This window comes from Natator depressus, chromosome 1, assembly GCF_965152275.1.
Source record: "Natator depressus isolate rNatDep1 chromosome 1, rNatDep2.hap1, whole genome shotgun sequence".
Taxonomy (NCBI): Eukaryota; Metazoa; Chordata; order Testudines; family Cheloniidae; genus Natator; species Natator depressus.
In genome coordinates this window covers 122,109,549-122,125,405 of record NC_134234.1, presented here as the reverse complement: position 1 = coordinate 122,125,405, position 15,857 = coordinate 122,109,549, and the positions used below count along the sequence as shown (strand labels likewise).

The 15,857-nt window shown below is 39.9% G+C and overlaps 2 protein-coding genes across 2 annotated transcripts in view; one reads left to right on the top strand and one right to left on the bottom strand.

Annotated features, from left to right (window-relative positions):
• The window catches only part of LOC141995100 (cohesin subunit SA-2-like), a 95,728-nt gene extending 94,648 nt beyond the window's left edge, over positions 1 to 1,080 (bottom strand). Inside the window, exons 1-2 of the mRNA XM_074965950.1 lie at positions 900 to 1,080; positions 471 to 792 (exon numbers count right to left, since the gene is read on the bottom strand). The gene's annotated coding sequence lies outside the window, so the exon portion shown is untranslated. The remainder of the gene's footprint in view (positions 1 to 470; positions 793 to 899) is intronic.
• GTPBP6 (GTP binding protein 6 (putative)) lies at positions 124 to 14,511 on the top strand. Its single transcript, XM_074965971.1, has 10 exons — positions 124 to 475; positions 3,551 to 3,688; positions 6,024 to 6,094; positions 7,559 to 7,689; positions 8,491 to 8,561; positions 9,608 to 9,766; positions 10,318 to 10,526; positions 12,011 to 12,159; positions 12,933 to 13,085; positions 13,701 to 14,511. The coding sequence occupies exons 1-10, from the start codon at positions 124 to 126 to the stop codon at positions 13,822 to 13,824; spliced, it is 1,557 nt and encodes a 518-aa protein (XP_074822072.1). The 3' UTR covers positions 13,825 to 14,511.
• The last annotated feature ends 1,346 nt before the right edge of the window (positions 14,512 to 15,857 follow it).

The following is a 15,857-nucleotide window of genomic DNA, read 5'->3' as shown; positions in this document are numbered from 1 at the left end:
CCTGGGGAGCCTCGTTGGGACGCGGAGCGCGAGCACGAGCACGAGCACGTACTCCTCGCGCAGGCTCTAACGGCGCCGGCCTCGGCCCCCCCCCACCCCCCTCCCGCGGTACCGGGGCGGGCGATGGGGCCCGGGCTCCTGCTGCGCGGGGCCGCCGCCCTGTGCGCCCGGGGGCTCCGCGCCGCAGCGGCCGGGAGGCTCTGCCCGCTGCTGCCCCGGCCGCCCGCCCGGCTCCTCCGCACCGGGGGCTGCTGGTGCCTCCGCGCCGCGCTGGGGCCCCCGGGCCAGGGGAAGCCGCCCCGGAGCGTGGGGCGCGGGCGGGGGGCGGCGCACAGCGAGGAGGAGGAGGAGGAGGATGGTGAGGAAGAGGAGCTGGAGGAGCTGCTGGCCCCAGGGCCGCCTCCCGGGGCCCAGCGGCTGCTCGTGGTGCACCCGGCCGTCAAGTGGGGAGCGAAAAAGCCCCAACTCACCACAGGTGAGGTGCGGGGGGCTCTCCTCCCCCGGGCCCCGGTGCTCAGGGCACCAGCCTCGGCCCCCGAATCCTCTGGGTCTGTCTTTTCCCTGCAGCGGCGTGTTCCGGGCGGGGCAGTGGCTTGTCTGCCTCAGGGCGAAATCCGAGTGGAGGGAAGACACAGGCAGATTTTTTTTTTTTTTTTTTTTTTTACCTTGACGTAGTTGCTGGCTGACATGGGACCCTGCTCCCCCTACCTGGGATGTACCTTGCGTCGTTTCCTCCAGGTGAAAACTGCCTGTGCCTGGCCTTTGTGAGGATTTGACGTCGAGATAGCTATCCTGAAATACAAAACACGTCTCTTTTTGCAGGGGAGGCAGAGGGGAGCCTTTCCCAAGCTAACTACTCAGACACTGACACCTGACCGATTGTAGCACGGTAGACTTACTGACTTAGCCTCTGTGTAATCGAAAATGCGTCTGTCCCCCTCCTATCCTGTCAGTTGTTGCCCTTTTTGCTCTTAAAGCTTCTTCAGGATCTTTATGAATTAAATAGATCTTCAAGTATGTTAAGTGTTGTTACAAAGAGAACAATGAGCAATTGTTCTTTGTCTCTGCTGGCGGTTGGAGAACAATGAGCAATTGTTCTTTGTCTCTGCTGGCGGTTGGACAAGAAGTAATGGCCTAAATCTGCACCATGGGAGATTTAGGTTAGATATTAGGAAAATCTAACTATAAGGGTAGTTAAGCTCTGGCATGGGCTTCCCAAGTGAGACTGTGGAATCTCCATCACTGGAGGTTTTTAAGAACAGGTTGGACAAACACCTGTCAGAAATGATCTAGGTTTACTTAGGCTTGCCTCGAGGTAAGGGGCTAGGCTTGATGACCTCTCAAGGTCCCTTCTAGCCTTACATTCTAAATATAAACTTTACATTGGGAGGCAAGCAGGAATGGTTGGCAAACAACCAGAGAACAATTTTATCTCTTTAAGAAGTTTGCTATGTATTTGTTTCACATTATCAAGATACAAAGTCTAATTGGCCAACAGTTCTAGATCAGCATATGTTCCCCCTTTAAATAATGAATGCCACATTGACACTGTTTTGTTGCAAACTTAGATCTTGATTCTACAAACCCTTATGGACATGATCAACTTTTTTCAGGGCTTGTCTTCACTTCAGTGTTAGCTCTAGTTATCTACACTCAAGTTGACTGAGATAACCACTCCAACTCATGCTAGGCTATGCTGCAATCTGCTCAAGCATCGGCATCGCTTGAGCTTCAAGACAAACGTTTTGACAGGCCAGTTAGTTAAAGTCTAAAGCACCACTTAACTCATGCTATAGATTTTTGTGCGTGCATGAATGTTGCCCCTAACTTGACTCCCAAATTATACCTCAAGCTAACAAGGCACTGAAGATAAGCCCCTCAATGAAGTCTTATGGGACTGCTAATGTGCTTAAAGTTAAGCAAATGCATGTTTCCAGGATGGGGGCCTTAGTAAGGAATACTGAGTTGTCTCTGGTTTCATTTCTCCACCACTGCAGCTAGTTATAGACATGTCAGTCTCTCTGGGATGGTAAGGAGTTTTGCCTTGGGTGACACCACTCCAAATGCTCCTGTCCTGCAGAAATCTGTAACGGAAAGCACTGGAGATCACATAGTTTAGGGTATTTTACATTTGCATTTGATTCCTTGTCCTCTTCTTTACCAATCTTATTAATGGGAATCTTTCTAATATGGTCCATAACAACTGTTCGTGATTTTCAGATATCATCCCTTCACTGCCACTTTAGTAGACTTGTGCCTCAACCAATGCAGCCAATTTGATGAGGCAACTGTTTTGTCCAGTATAACTTTAAGGCACAAATTATGAGACTTCCACCACTTTCTTTGGGAGACTGTTCTTCAGCCTAATTTTAATTTATCTCATTCATAGGAAGTTTGTCTAAATTTCATTCTAGTTTGTCAATGTTGCTGGCCACAGCCTGTGTTGAAAACTGTTTTAGGAAGTGCTGTTTTCAAAACTACTAGATGTACTACAACACATGAAACAAACTGGGTCAGTGGTTCTCAACCATTTCTGTACTATTGTCTCACGTTACAAACAAAAAAAAGTTTTGCACTCTCCTCCTGTCTAGCCAGAAAGGCAAAGAGGATGGTTGTGAACCGATTGAAATCTATTTATGACCCCCAAGTGGAGAACCTGTTCACTAGGTGAATGTTTCAAAATTATTCCCAGCTATCTCAAGGAAAAACTCACTTAACCAATCTGCAGTAATCTTGGCAAAAGAGAAGACTCTTTTTTAAGTAGGAAGAAACTTTTTTCAGCAAATATAATTTAAAATATCAAATATACTGTTTTCCATTTAGAGTGAATGGATGATAAATTTTCTTTCTCCAACAATTTTCCTAGGTCCAGTTCTGCAATTTGATTTGCCTGGGTAACCTTTATACCTGCCTGGGGTCCCTTTAAACTCAGTGGGGCTCTGTACAAGTTCAAGAGACTACCCAAGTGACTCAGAATGCAAGACTGGGGCCCTGCTCTGCTGTGTTTCTAGTAAAGCAGGAGTCAGTATCGCTGCCTATTGCTATTCTGTCTATGAACCAGCATCACTGATGATGTCAGGAACAATGTGCACAACTCTAGAAGTTCTTTAAATATTTCTACAAAACAGTAAGGAGTTATTAACACATTGTTTTGCTGTCACAGTTTTCCCATCATCTTTCTGTAAGTAGGCTTAAACAAAAATTTTGATAGTAACCCTTTTAGGACTGAAGTACAATGTTGATGCAAATAACTATGTAATTTCCTTGTTAATTTGTGCAGATTTTTTGCCAATATAGTTAATACCAGTTCCTCAAACGAAAATGACTTTTTTGCTGATGTAACTACATCTAACCTAGGGCTTTTGCTGTCCTATCTATGTTGGTGAGGGCTATAATTTTTTCACATTCCTAACCAACAGAGCTATGCCGGCAAAACTTTTTTAAGTGTAGACCAGGCCTCACTGTTTATGTTCTTATTGCAAATGTTGGAAGTATGTGTGCAGAGTTAGGACTGTATACTATAATCTTTTTTCTTTTTCCAATGCTAAAGCTGAATTACAGATCGCTGAAGCTGTTGCTCTAATAAACACTCTTCATAATTGGACGGTTTTAGATAAAATAATTATGTCTACAAAAACTCCTGACAAGAAGTTTATTTTTGGCAAAGGAAATTTTCAGATTCTGACAGGTAAGAAGAAAACAAAAGATTTCTTAATACAGTATATCATACTAAGTGAAAGATTTTTACCCTTCTTAAGCTAATTAATGATTATTGCAGACACAGGGGAGAGTTAAGGTTTTGTCTACTTCATGGCCGGGTTCACAAACAAACTTCAGAGATGTTAATTAAAAACATGCAAGATGGAAATAACCAATACTTGCTGTAAGGACTTGTTTTCATTGCAACAGTTAACATGAGTTAATACACTTGAGTTACTCTGCTCGACCTAGTCTACGTTTGCACTACAGAATGATTGGGTGAGCTATAACTCCAGCTGTTGAATCCCCACAGCATTGCTAGCTTGAGTATCAGTAGCACTCGATTTCCAACCCACCGCCTGCCAGTCCAGCTAGCTCAAGCCTAAAGCACTTAGGTTGAGCTAGAGATTTTTGTGTGTGAATGGAAGTTGGGTATGGGTCAAAACTCAAGTTTTAACTTGAGCTAACTCTGCAGTGAAGACAAGCCCTAAATGTGTGATATATAGTATGATTCTAAATACCTTAGGTAAAGGTATGCAATATACAGGGTGATTCTGAATAAAATTAAGTGACTGACTTAAGTAAAGGTGACAGCTGCCTTTGACCCAGGTCAGTAGTGATCAAAACCTGATGACTATTCAATAGACTATGTGAAGTGAGTTCATATTCTTAGGCCCAGATCCACAAAGGGATTGAGGCATTGGAATGCCTAACTTTTAGGGGCCCAGCTGCTCAGCAGAATCCACAAACCCTCGGCTTTCTGTGTAATGCATGGGGAGAGAGAGGCACCTAAGAATGGGATCCACAAAAGTCTAGGTGGGCAGCTGCTTAAACTAGCCCATAGCAGATGCCAACAAGAGGAATGCGTCCTAAACCCTGCCCCTCAGGGAGTTAGGCAGCTCAATCTAGGCTGGAGGAGACGACACGCATAAGCGCTGACTTCCTCTCTGTCTGGGGGAGTGCTTGACCTCTGCCCAAGCCTGCCCCCACTCCATCCCTTCCTCTAAGCCCCCACCACAGACCCCGCCCCCACTCCACTCCTTCCCCCAAGGTCCCACCCCCACCTCTTCCTGGCCCTGAGAACATCCTGTCCCCACTCTTCCCCCTCCCTCCCAGCGCCTCCCGCATGATGGGTTCTAAGCACATGCTAATTTTTTACGTGGGTGCTCCAGGGCTGGAGCACCGATGGAATTGGCACCTGTGGAGACACGTATCTTTGCTTGGGATCCACAGCCATGAACCCTCTCTTGGAGTCATCACCTAAGCTGTTTCTTGCAAGAATGGTGGCTGTACATGCCTAACGCCACACAAAATTGCTGGTGCAAGTGGATCTCCCTTATAACCTTTAGCACAGCGAGTAGAGCACTTACCTGGGATGTGGGAGTCCCCAGTTCAGTTCCCACCCCCACCTGATGAAGTTAAGGGCTGTGAACATGGGTTTCACACCTCATGAATGCCCTAACCACTGGACTATAGACTCATTCTCATGCTCTCTGGACCAATGCATATTTAAGTAGTTCTACAAAATTGACTTGCTCATTAGGAGAGATTGAGAGAGACCAATGTTAGACTATCCCGTAGCCCCGTGGTTAGGTGGGAGACATCTGTTCAGGAAGAGGGAGGACTTGAACCAGGGTCTCCCATATCCTGGGTGAGTACCCTTTAGCCCACTGGCTAAAGCATCAGAGAGAGCCCGTCCCAGCCATTTTGTATGAACAAGGTAGGAGGGGGAACACCATCTTCATCTGGTTGGAGGAATGCACTGGGGCTTAGGTGTGATAAAGATGTCCAGGCACTGCCTAAGGCAGCAATGTGCATGCCTAGAGGCAGAAATTTAGGCACATAGGGGACTTCCACAGCAAAAATGTAGGCAGCGAGGGAGTTTGGGCCCCTAGGTGACAGCTGAACAGTGATTCTGAGGATTTCATATCCACATAAATTTTACACTTAGGCACCTAAATCCTTTTGTGGATCTGGGCCCTAGTACTCTTCCTAGTCTCCATGTGTCAGCAAGAAGCATCCTAGCATGTTTGTTGGCAATCTCAGCAGCCCATAATCCATGGACTGAATGGGCCTGGAAGCAGAACTTTATCCTCATCCTTTTTGGTAGTCCTTTTAGAATACACTTGGAACACATAGTCACACAATGTGAAAGCACGTACTGCTGTGCCTGTTCTGTAAACAAAGAGTGTACTTTCGTGTGCTGTCAGTCTATTATTTCATGAACACTGCATTCACTTTTTAACACATAATTAAAATAGCCTTTTTGTTCTAGATTGGCATTAACCATTACAAAATTACACAATGCAATCCTCTTTATTTAGAAAAGATTAAAGGATTACCACACATAACGGCTGTCTTCTTGAATATAGAAAGGCTCTCTCCACTGACAAAGGTAATTTAAAAAACAATATTTAAGTGTATTTTTTTTTATGTTCTACATTAGTGGTGGGCAATCCCATCAGGGTAATCCAGTCACTGAGAGCTGCAGGCGACCCACCAGCGGATTACCCTGTTGGGCCACATGCAGGCCACAGGTTGCCCACCACTCTTCTACATCCAAAGGCGCTGTTTGGAATGTACTGATGCTCTGAAAAGTTAAGGCCAACTTTTGACTCAAAAGCTGCACATGACATTTTTTTAAGCCAATTTGGCCAAATTATGCCTGATGTAAGCAAAGCTAGTTCCATTGACTTTATTGGGCATTATACCTCTTCATGGCTGAATTCAGCACACTGACATCCTGGTGGTCTTTTAATCTGGGTTCTACTCCCAGCTCTGCCGCTGGCTCATTGGTATCTTGGACAAGTCACTTCATTTTTGTTCCTCAATATCTCCATCTGTAAAATGGGGGGAAACTTAGCCTTCTTGGTAAAGCACTTCAGGATTTTTGGATGAAACATTCTCTATATTAAAATGCTAGGCATTAATATTTAACAGGAAATTAGTTAAAAATGCAAGCTACGCATATATTTTAATTTTCATGTACTTTTTTTTACACTTTTTAAGTATGTTTTAAAGGGACACTGGTTATAATTTATACATTTTAAAAAACCTTAACTTCATTACTAATGATTCCTTAGATGATTAAAACTAGAAAAAATTAAAAATGAATATGCTCTTCACTATTTATGCTCTGCTTTTATTTTTTGTATTTCATTTAGGGAAATAGAAACCACTGGTACTTGTCACTTAGACATTGTAGTGATAGGCAATTTTAGAAAAGCACTGAAAATAGACAGTGTCACTTTCTAGTTCTCATGCATAAGCAGCATCCTGCACTGTTTTGGTTGCAATCTCTGCAATTATTATCATCTGTGTTATTCTTTACTAGTTGGTTTTATTTAAAGTTTTTAGATGATTATGGATAGAGTTTGTGAAAAGATTTTAAGTTCCACATTTTTTGACAAAAATAAGAGACACATTTTTCTCAAAAGTGTACCAGTTTTTCATCCTTCTCTCATTTGTGGAAATCTTTCTATTGATATTAGGTTTTGTAAAAGCTTGTTTTACCAAACTTATATCTTGGACATAATTTAACATGATAGTGGCCACGATTCAACAAGGTACTTAAGAATGTGTGTAACTTTAAGCGAATGAGCAGTTCAATGAACTTCAATGGGACTACTCATACTTAAGCACCTTACTGAATCAGGGTTGAACCAGCTTCCAGCAGAAAAGGAGCTCTGTGTAAGCTCGCAAGCTTCTCTCTCTCACCAACAGAAGTTGGTCCAATAAAAGATATACCTCACCCACCTCGTCACTCTACAGTTTAATTTCTTCACCCTGCTGCATGCATATTGACTTATATACATCATCCTTAAAAACCCTCAGGTTATCTTATCTTATGTTTTTAAAGAAAGAACTGGAAGATGCTTGGGGACTGACGGTTTTTGACAGATATACAGTTGTCCTTCATATTTTTCGTTGCAATGCTCGGACTAAGGAGGCAAAACTTCAGATTGCGTTGGCTGAAATCCCACTTCTCAGGTACTTCCAATTGTGCAAATAGCAGATGTTAGTATTTCGATATATCATAAAGGCATATTCTTCACAATCACTAAAATGGTGGTTCTGTTCTTGGGGGTGGAGGAGTCAATGGTTCTTTTTTGTATAATATGCTTTATAGCATTTTATGCCATTAACTGTCCAGAACAGATCAGAATATAGCATTGCTTTAAGCTTTTCACCATTGACTAGCCACCCCCCCCCCCCAAAAAAAGATGTTCACAAGATATCCTTACCAAATAAATTTCTCTTGTGAATTGCTAGTTCATCCCAATCCCAGTAACCTGCCAGGAACAGCAGCAGCAACTTTCTTCTTAGAAAATATATGACAAATTTATAGTATATAGGGTTAGAATTTTAGCTCTCAGCAGAGGAGTTGAGAATACCAGATTAGAGTCTGGTTGATTTGTGTGTATCCCACATCAAATACTGGCAAGTTAAGTACATGGTATATTTTGTATAATTACCATTCCTATACCTGACTGAAGTCAGTGGGAGTTATGTATGTGCATCTGACAGTATGATTGGCTCCCTGAAATTTTGGCTCAGTCATTTTTTCTGCAGTTATTTGATAACGGTGTTGTCTGTTGAGGAGCCAGGAAATTTGGATTCCATTCCTAATATGGCCTTGGGCTAGTCGCTTAACTTCTCTGTGTCCCAGTTTTCCCAGCTGTAATATTAGGTTATTACTACTTAGCCATGTTTGTGGAGTAATTTTAAGATCCTTTAATTAAAGTCATTATATTTACTTTGGTAAAAATGTTGCTCTTCTTCGATTGCCAGGACAAATCTGAAAAATGAGATGTCTCAGTTAGATCAGCAAAGAGGTGGATCAAGATACATCATGGGTTCAGGTAAAGTGTAAATATTTGTGAACTGTAGGATTATCCTCTATAATCTACGACCAGGTTTAATTGCTTTTTGGAAGTCATGGTAGTTGTGACCAGGGTGGATTGATTTAAGAAAAGGTTATTTAAATCAATTTAATTATTTAAATCAACAAGTGGAAAGTCTTGATTTAAGTTATTGATTTTAGTCAGCTTGTCCATTTGTACTTCAGTTATTTTCTAAAGAAAGCTGTGTTCTCATTGGCTGATACAAACATGTTGATTTACAACTAAATAGAGCCTTTACACTAGATTTGGTACATCTGTTTGCTACCTAGTAGGGTACACTGACTATAACTGTATAAGTTTATTTAAGCAATTATATAGCTTAATATTTTCAGATTCTTATTGTATATTTTTAGTATTTTAAAAATGGTGAAATTATATAGCGCTTATTTACTAGATAATTTAACTGTTTGCTCATGGCTTGTGTCAAGCTGCATTAGGTTGGTAACAGGAATTTAATTAAACATACAAAACAGCCTGTAAAATGTATTTTTATTTAACAAAACAACCTTAAATATTTTGGACACATAAATTACTGTATTTTTCCATGAGCTGGAGAGTAAGTTGCCCAGGTGGGTGGAGTCATAAATACTCATGATTTGAGAATTGAGCCAATCAGAGCTCAGGTAGAGAGAAGCTATAAAATAGGAGTATGAGACCACCCGTGGGCTCAGTGAACGATCCTGATGACATACATGACCATATACATATACACAGACCACATTAGTATTATTTTTAAAATGCCTAAAGATGTGTTAGTTGCCAGAAAGGACAATGAGCAGCCTATATGGTTGCTGTGGTATGACAATTGTAACTTCGTCTTTAAAAGTCAATTGTAACTTTGTCTTGGTTCTGTGTTAGTTAAGCAATTGAATTAATGTATTCTTAAGACTGCTTTGAATTTATAGTGTCAGTTCTCTATCACCGTTTTAAGTAGTTTCATAACACAGCTTGATTTCCATCTCTCTTATTGGTTGTTCAGCCACTTATTAGTTTATATTCTTTAGGTGAGACTTTCATGGAAATGCAGTATCGTCTCTTGAAAGAAAAAGAATTTAAAATTAGGAATGCCCTGGAAAAGCTGAGAAGAAAGAGGTCTGTACTCAGAACTCAGCGTAGAAGGCGTGAGTTTCCAGTTATCTCAGTAATGGGCTACACTAATTGTGGTAAGAAAAAACTCCTGAAATTATAACACAGAAGAGCTTACATTTCTAATATTTAATTAGAAGCACTAGCTAAAATCTCATTTCAGCATGCATGGGCTTTGTGTTACAAAATTTTAATTAGTTCCCTGATTGTCTGATGAATACATGTCAATGAGAATTTTGGTAGAAAGGCAAACAAAGCTTGCTGTTTGTTAGTGAGATCTGCTGCACTTCTAGAGCCAGGTTTTGCCCTGGATAATTGCTTGATTCCTATTATTGTCAGTAGGCATTCTGCATACTGTACAAGGGGAGATTATGCCTCTTAATGTGTATCCTTATCACTGGTCGAAATGGGTACTACATTAAAACGCCATTCTAACTTTATAACTTTCTGTAGACAGCCAGCAGATAGTAATTATTTTCAATCAGTACCATCATGAGCTGGATTTAAACTGGTGATCTAGGGGTAAAAGTTCCTGTATCCCATTACTCAATCATTTGAGACATGTATGTTAATTTTACTTGAAGCAGTCTGTTTAAATTGTGTTTTATTCAGCTCTGATTTCTGTTAGGGAAAACCACTTTGATCAAGGCATTGACTGGAGATGAAGGACTGCAGCCTCAAGATGGACTGTTTGCCACTCTTGATATTACAGCTCATGCTGGCTATCTACCCTCACACCTGGCAGTTATTTATGTTGACACTATAGGGTTTCTCTCTGAATTGCCTCATGATCTCATTGAGTCCTTTTCAGCCACATTAGATGATGTGGCTTACTCAGTAAGTAATTGATTCTAAAACATATCAATGTCTGGACTATTGTCTTTGGGACAGTCTTCACCTTTGCAGAGGGGTGGGAGTTAACTGGCTTGCTGTTTATAGTGGCACATCTGACTAGCTTTATTGCAACATTTGGTTGGTGGTGGATACTTTCGTCACTATTGCATAATATCTTGTTTTAAGCCAGTATTCCACTTTTATGTTTTGTGTATTTTTAAGTGTGACAAGATTTCACAAATAAAATGTATACAAAGTATCCATGTCTGTTCCAATATAATTGTATAAAAACCTAGATAGAGGTTTATGGGTCTTTGAGAATACCTTTTTTGAAAGAAAGGTGTAGGGAGAAACTTTTTTTAGAAATTTGTTTAAAATTAAATTTATTTCAGTACCATAAATAACAGTCCAGTAGGTGATGAAATTATAGCCTGAGGTATGAGTAATCATGAAATTAATTTAAATCTACTTTCCTAAGACTTCGCTATTAAAATGAATTTCAAACAGCATTAGAGCCATACAGTTCATATACATACCCACAGACATGTAAAAACCAAGTTAACATGTAAAACTCATAAAAATGACATTTTGAAAGCTAAGACTCCAACTGTCTTTATTTGTCCTTTTCTGCCTAGTTATTACAGTTTATGCAAGATGTTACTTTTGGATGTCAGTTTTTAGAAATTTTTAGAATAATATGTAGGCCCGAGATGCTGAACCATTTTGAGTCAGGTGCTAAAAATAAAAGGTTGCTATATTTTGGATGCCTGTAATGTGTCACTTGCAATATGCTTCTTGCCCAAATCTCTGGTCATAGGTGCACCAAGGCCTAAACTGTGTGTATACAGTTTGTGCCAACAGATTTACTGTGTACCAGAGGTTCTCCATCACTGACGCAGGTGTACTAAAGGCTATGGGGAAGAATAAAGTTCTAGAGTGTTTTATAGCATTACAAAAAAGCATGTATTACCTAATATCCCACTTTCTGTTGGCTAGGATAAAAATCACTGCCCATCTTATAAGCTTTTTGAAGGGTCTGAGTTGTTCTTTCTGTACCTCCCCAAAATTACACAAGCAGTGTGTGGGGTTGGATTTCTTCAGGGCTATTACCGCTCTTTCTGCTGTTTTTTTTCAAGTCCTTGTCTTTGCTCAACCTTGGCTTGGAAAGATGAGCCAATTTCTCCCTGAAACCTAAGAAAATAATAACTAACTTGGTTGGGAGGGTTTGTTTTGAGGCCATATGAGGCAGTTGCACCCCTCTATGGAGCTAAGGACCAAGCTACAGACCTGCTACACATCTAGCCTTTCACTTTGGAGTAAACATTTGGTCGTGATTTGAAATCTGTTCCAGAAATACAGCTTAATTTGTTAACCTGTCTATGTACTCTTCACTACAAAGGAATGTCCCTCATGAAACAGAAATGCCAAATATTATTTTAAAACAGCCATTATCACCAGTAATCATATTGTGTACTTACATTTTCTAGGATTTAATAGTTCATGTGAGGGACATTAGTCATCCAGAAACTGTCCTCCAGAAAGCAAGTGTTTTGTCTGTTCTGAAGAATCTTAATCTTCCAAGCCATCTACTGGATTCAGTTGTAGAAGTTCATAACAAAGTGGATTTGATAGAACGGTAAGAGGAAAAGTACAGTTCTAAAACTGTTATTGCACTTTAACTCATGTTTTCTAGTTGTATTGTAGCATTTACAAGTACTGTATTTACTTGTATCATTGCGCACGCATACTTGCAAAGGTTTCAGAGTAGCAGCCGTGTTAGTCTGTATTCGCAAAAAGAAAAGGAGTACTTGTGGCACCTTAGAGACTAACCAATTTATATGAGCATAAGCTTTCGTGAGCTACAGCTTACTTCATCAGATGCATAAAAGTGGAAAATGCAGTGAGGATGTTTTTATACACACAGACCATGAAAAAATGGGTGTTTATCACTTCAGAAGGTTTTCTCCCCCCACCCCACTCTCCTGCTGGTAATAGCTTATCTAAAGTGATCACTCTCCTTACAATGTGTATAATTTCCAGCACATATCCAGGTCTTCTCTCCCCCCACCCCGCTCTCCTGCTGGTAATCTAGTTTTCCAGTCCTGCAGGGAGCTTCCAGCCACTTTTTGTATACACTACTAGGATACTGGTTCCTCAGTCCTTTCCTTATATAAGGATCTGGAGAGCCTTGTCTTTAGAAGTAAAATAAGATCGGAGCTCATTATCATCTGCAGATAAGATGCCTGTGTAGTCAGACACCAGAATCTAATGTACAGCCAAATAGTCTGTTTGGAACACATCCAGCCTTTTTAGAGGTACAACCCCTCATCTGCTGTTAAATTCCTGCATCTCAGTTAAGTCACCTGCTTTGCAAGCACACATCTCTACCTGACAGTTGTTGTCTTCCAGGTATCAGTGCCCTGAAACAAATGCTGTAGCTGTTTCTGCTCTTCTTGGATATGGATTAGAAGAACTGAAAGGGGAGATTGAGAGAACAGTTTTGAAAACAACTGGGAAAAATATTCTGACAATTAAAGTCAACTTAGCTGGACCTCAACTAAGGTAAACAATTGCGACTTCTACAGTCAGACTTTTTGAAAGGCAGGGGTGTGTGTGTGATAGATAGAGAGATAGATAGAGATATAGATATAGATATATAATGTGAAACTTTATTTTCTGAGAAGTTGACAAATTGTATTAATTTTGGTTTCAATCTGTGATAAGAATGGGGAGACAACTTTTGAAGTTTTGTCTGACCAATCTCCGATGAAATGATATAGTCTCCCAAAGAAGTCTAGATGCTGCTTTTTTTAAGTGTTCTTTTGTAGGAGGACTTATGAGAAGTGATTCTTCTACATTGTGTAATTTACTGCGTATATGCATACAAAATATTTTTTTCAAACAAAGAACCTCTTGGAGCTAGAGCCACCATTGAATCCAATAAAAGACCACAAATCTTAAACATTTTGTGAAGTATTATACCTCTTTTCAGAACAGGAGTAGCTTATTGTGGGAGCAAAAATAAGGATTTTTCCCTTTGTTAGGCTTATTTGTTTCAAAGTTTGGAATTACTTGCATTTAAAATGTATATAAATGTCCTGTACTTGATGTAAAATAAAGGCCTTGTTTTGTGCATTATTGAATGCCTGTAAGGTGCTGATGAGTTTTTCTTTTCAGTTGGCTGTATAAAGAAGCAACAGTCCAGGAAGTGGATGTTATGCCTGAAGATGGCACAGCCAATGTGAAGGTGATCATAAGTAATTCTGCTTTGGGCAAATACAAAAAACTTTTCCCACAATAACAAGTTATTTATTCTGTGCAATAGTCTTTGGAAAAAGAACTAATCAGCTGGCAGTAAGGCTTTTTGAAAAAAATAATCTCTGTGTTCATAGGTGGGCAGGATTGACACAATCTCTATTGCATAAGTTTTTTGGAAGCCTGACAGTGAGCTGAAGTTGGAGCTATGTAAAATAGTGTCAGTGCTTCCTAAATGCCTCTTCATGGAAATACTACAGACCTCCAGCCTCTTTCCATTGACAAACACATACCAAGGAAAGCACTAATTTCAGACTATGAAACTTTCATCGGTGTGTGATGAACACAACAGCTGCTCTAAACTCGGGCCCTGGAGATTTTCTGAACCACTGTGTGGTAACCAAATTCAGTTTCAGCACATTGCCAAGTTTATTAAATCATGTATGCTAGTTTTTATGTAACAGGTTTAAGAATAAATATTGTTTGTTAGTGCTGGTCCTGGCTACTTTTATTTCATGACTGGAAATTATAAACTATAGAGGGAAAAGAGAGATTGCTGGCCACCACACAATTGCTTAAGCATCTTATAAATAATAGAAGGTAGAGATTGCTATGTTCATTAAGCAGTTTGCTTACTAAAAGGTTAGTGCAAAGGATCTAGTTAATTATATGAGGGTAAAAAATGCATGTCTATGTAGAGTTTTAAGCAGGGAAATAGAAGAAAACTTTTGTACAACACAAATGTCCAAATAAAATAAGGAACTACTACCTAGCTTTGAATACTGTGTTTTAACTATTATAGAAAATGTTAAGGGTGAAGTTAAATCTTTCCTGCTTAAGAATGATGTTGTAGCATGGGCCAGAGCTATTGCTAGAACTCATCTGACTGTAAAAATCAATAGGGATTTCTGCTTCAGAACTGATGGCACAATATGTTGTAGGCCTATTATGAGCTAACCACAGGATTCCAGTACTGCAGACAAGGAAATTATATCTCAAATTTAAACTTAGAAGAATGTAATATTTACAAAAAAGAAGAGAAAAAAGACTATGAATGAATAGGAAACAGAAAATGTAGCAACACTAGAGAGAACTGTGAGGCAAATAAATCTGTGTATCATAGAAGTGAATAAAAGTTTTACTAGGAAAGATAGCAATACTGTGCAGAAAAACATATCTAAATACATGTAATACAGCATTTTATGCAAATGACACAAATTTTATATACACTTTTATAAATCCAACAAAATACATCACTGCTATATATTAACAGTAAACAGGGAAAGGACAGGGATAGAAAATACCATGACAGACTGGCAGAATTGTTTCTAAACAATGTTTGGGTTTCCATTGACAAAAACACCACCAATAAATCAGTGTGAAGTTTCACAAGGAAGCAATTTCCTTGCCATTTATTTCTGGAACTCAAATATGATTTGGGGTCAGATAACATTTGAGATCAGTCTTGGCCCTAGTGGATGTTTGTTCATCTTAAGAACCCACCACTGGCATAAAAAGTGTGTTGTGCATCTAAAGAGTGAGGTATACTGATGGAGCTACACAGTGAAGCTTATACAAACCTGCCTCCTCTGTTCCTGGCTCTTGCCAATGATACTTGGTCCTCACTTTCATGATCAATAAAAATGCACCTAGTTTATCCAAAAATTAAAACACAAAAATAGTATTAACAATCAGTGCATGGCATAAAACCCATGACTTGCAATGTACAAGTAAGTCTAGATAACAAAATAGCAACTAAAGCAGATATTGGGTAAGTAAGAGGGGGGAAGTCTGTTTTCAGATATATAAATATTAATCTAAAGCATAATCTAAGTTGGAAGATTTCTAACCATCAAAGGAGTGAGGTTCTGGAACAATCTTTCGCTGGGGTAGTGGGGGAAACAACTAGTTTTAAAATGAGTGTGATACATTTATGAAAGGGTTGCCTACAGTAGTAGGGGACTTGACTTGATGTCCCAGATGGTCACTTCAGGTCCTACCAACTTGGAACTCTACTGAAGATAATCTAGATTTATATCAGTGTAAATTAAAGTAAACTTTAGTCCATAGTGTATTATA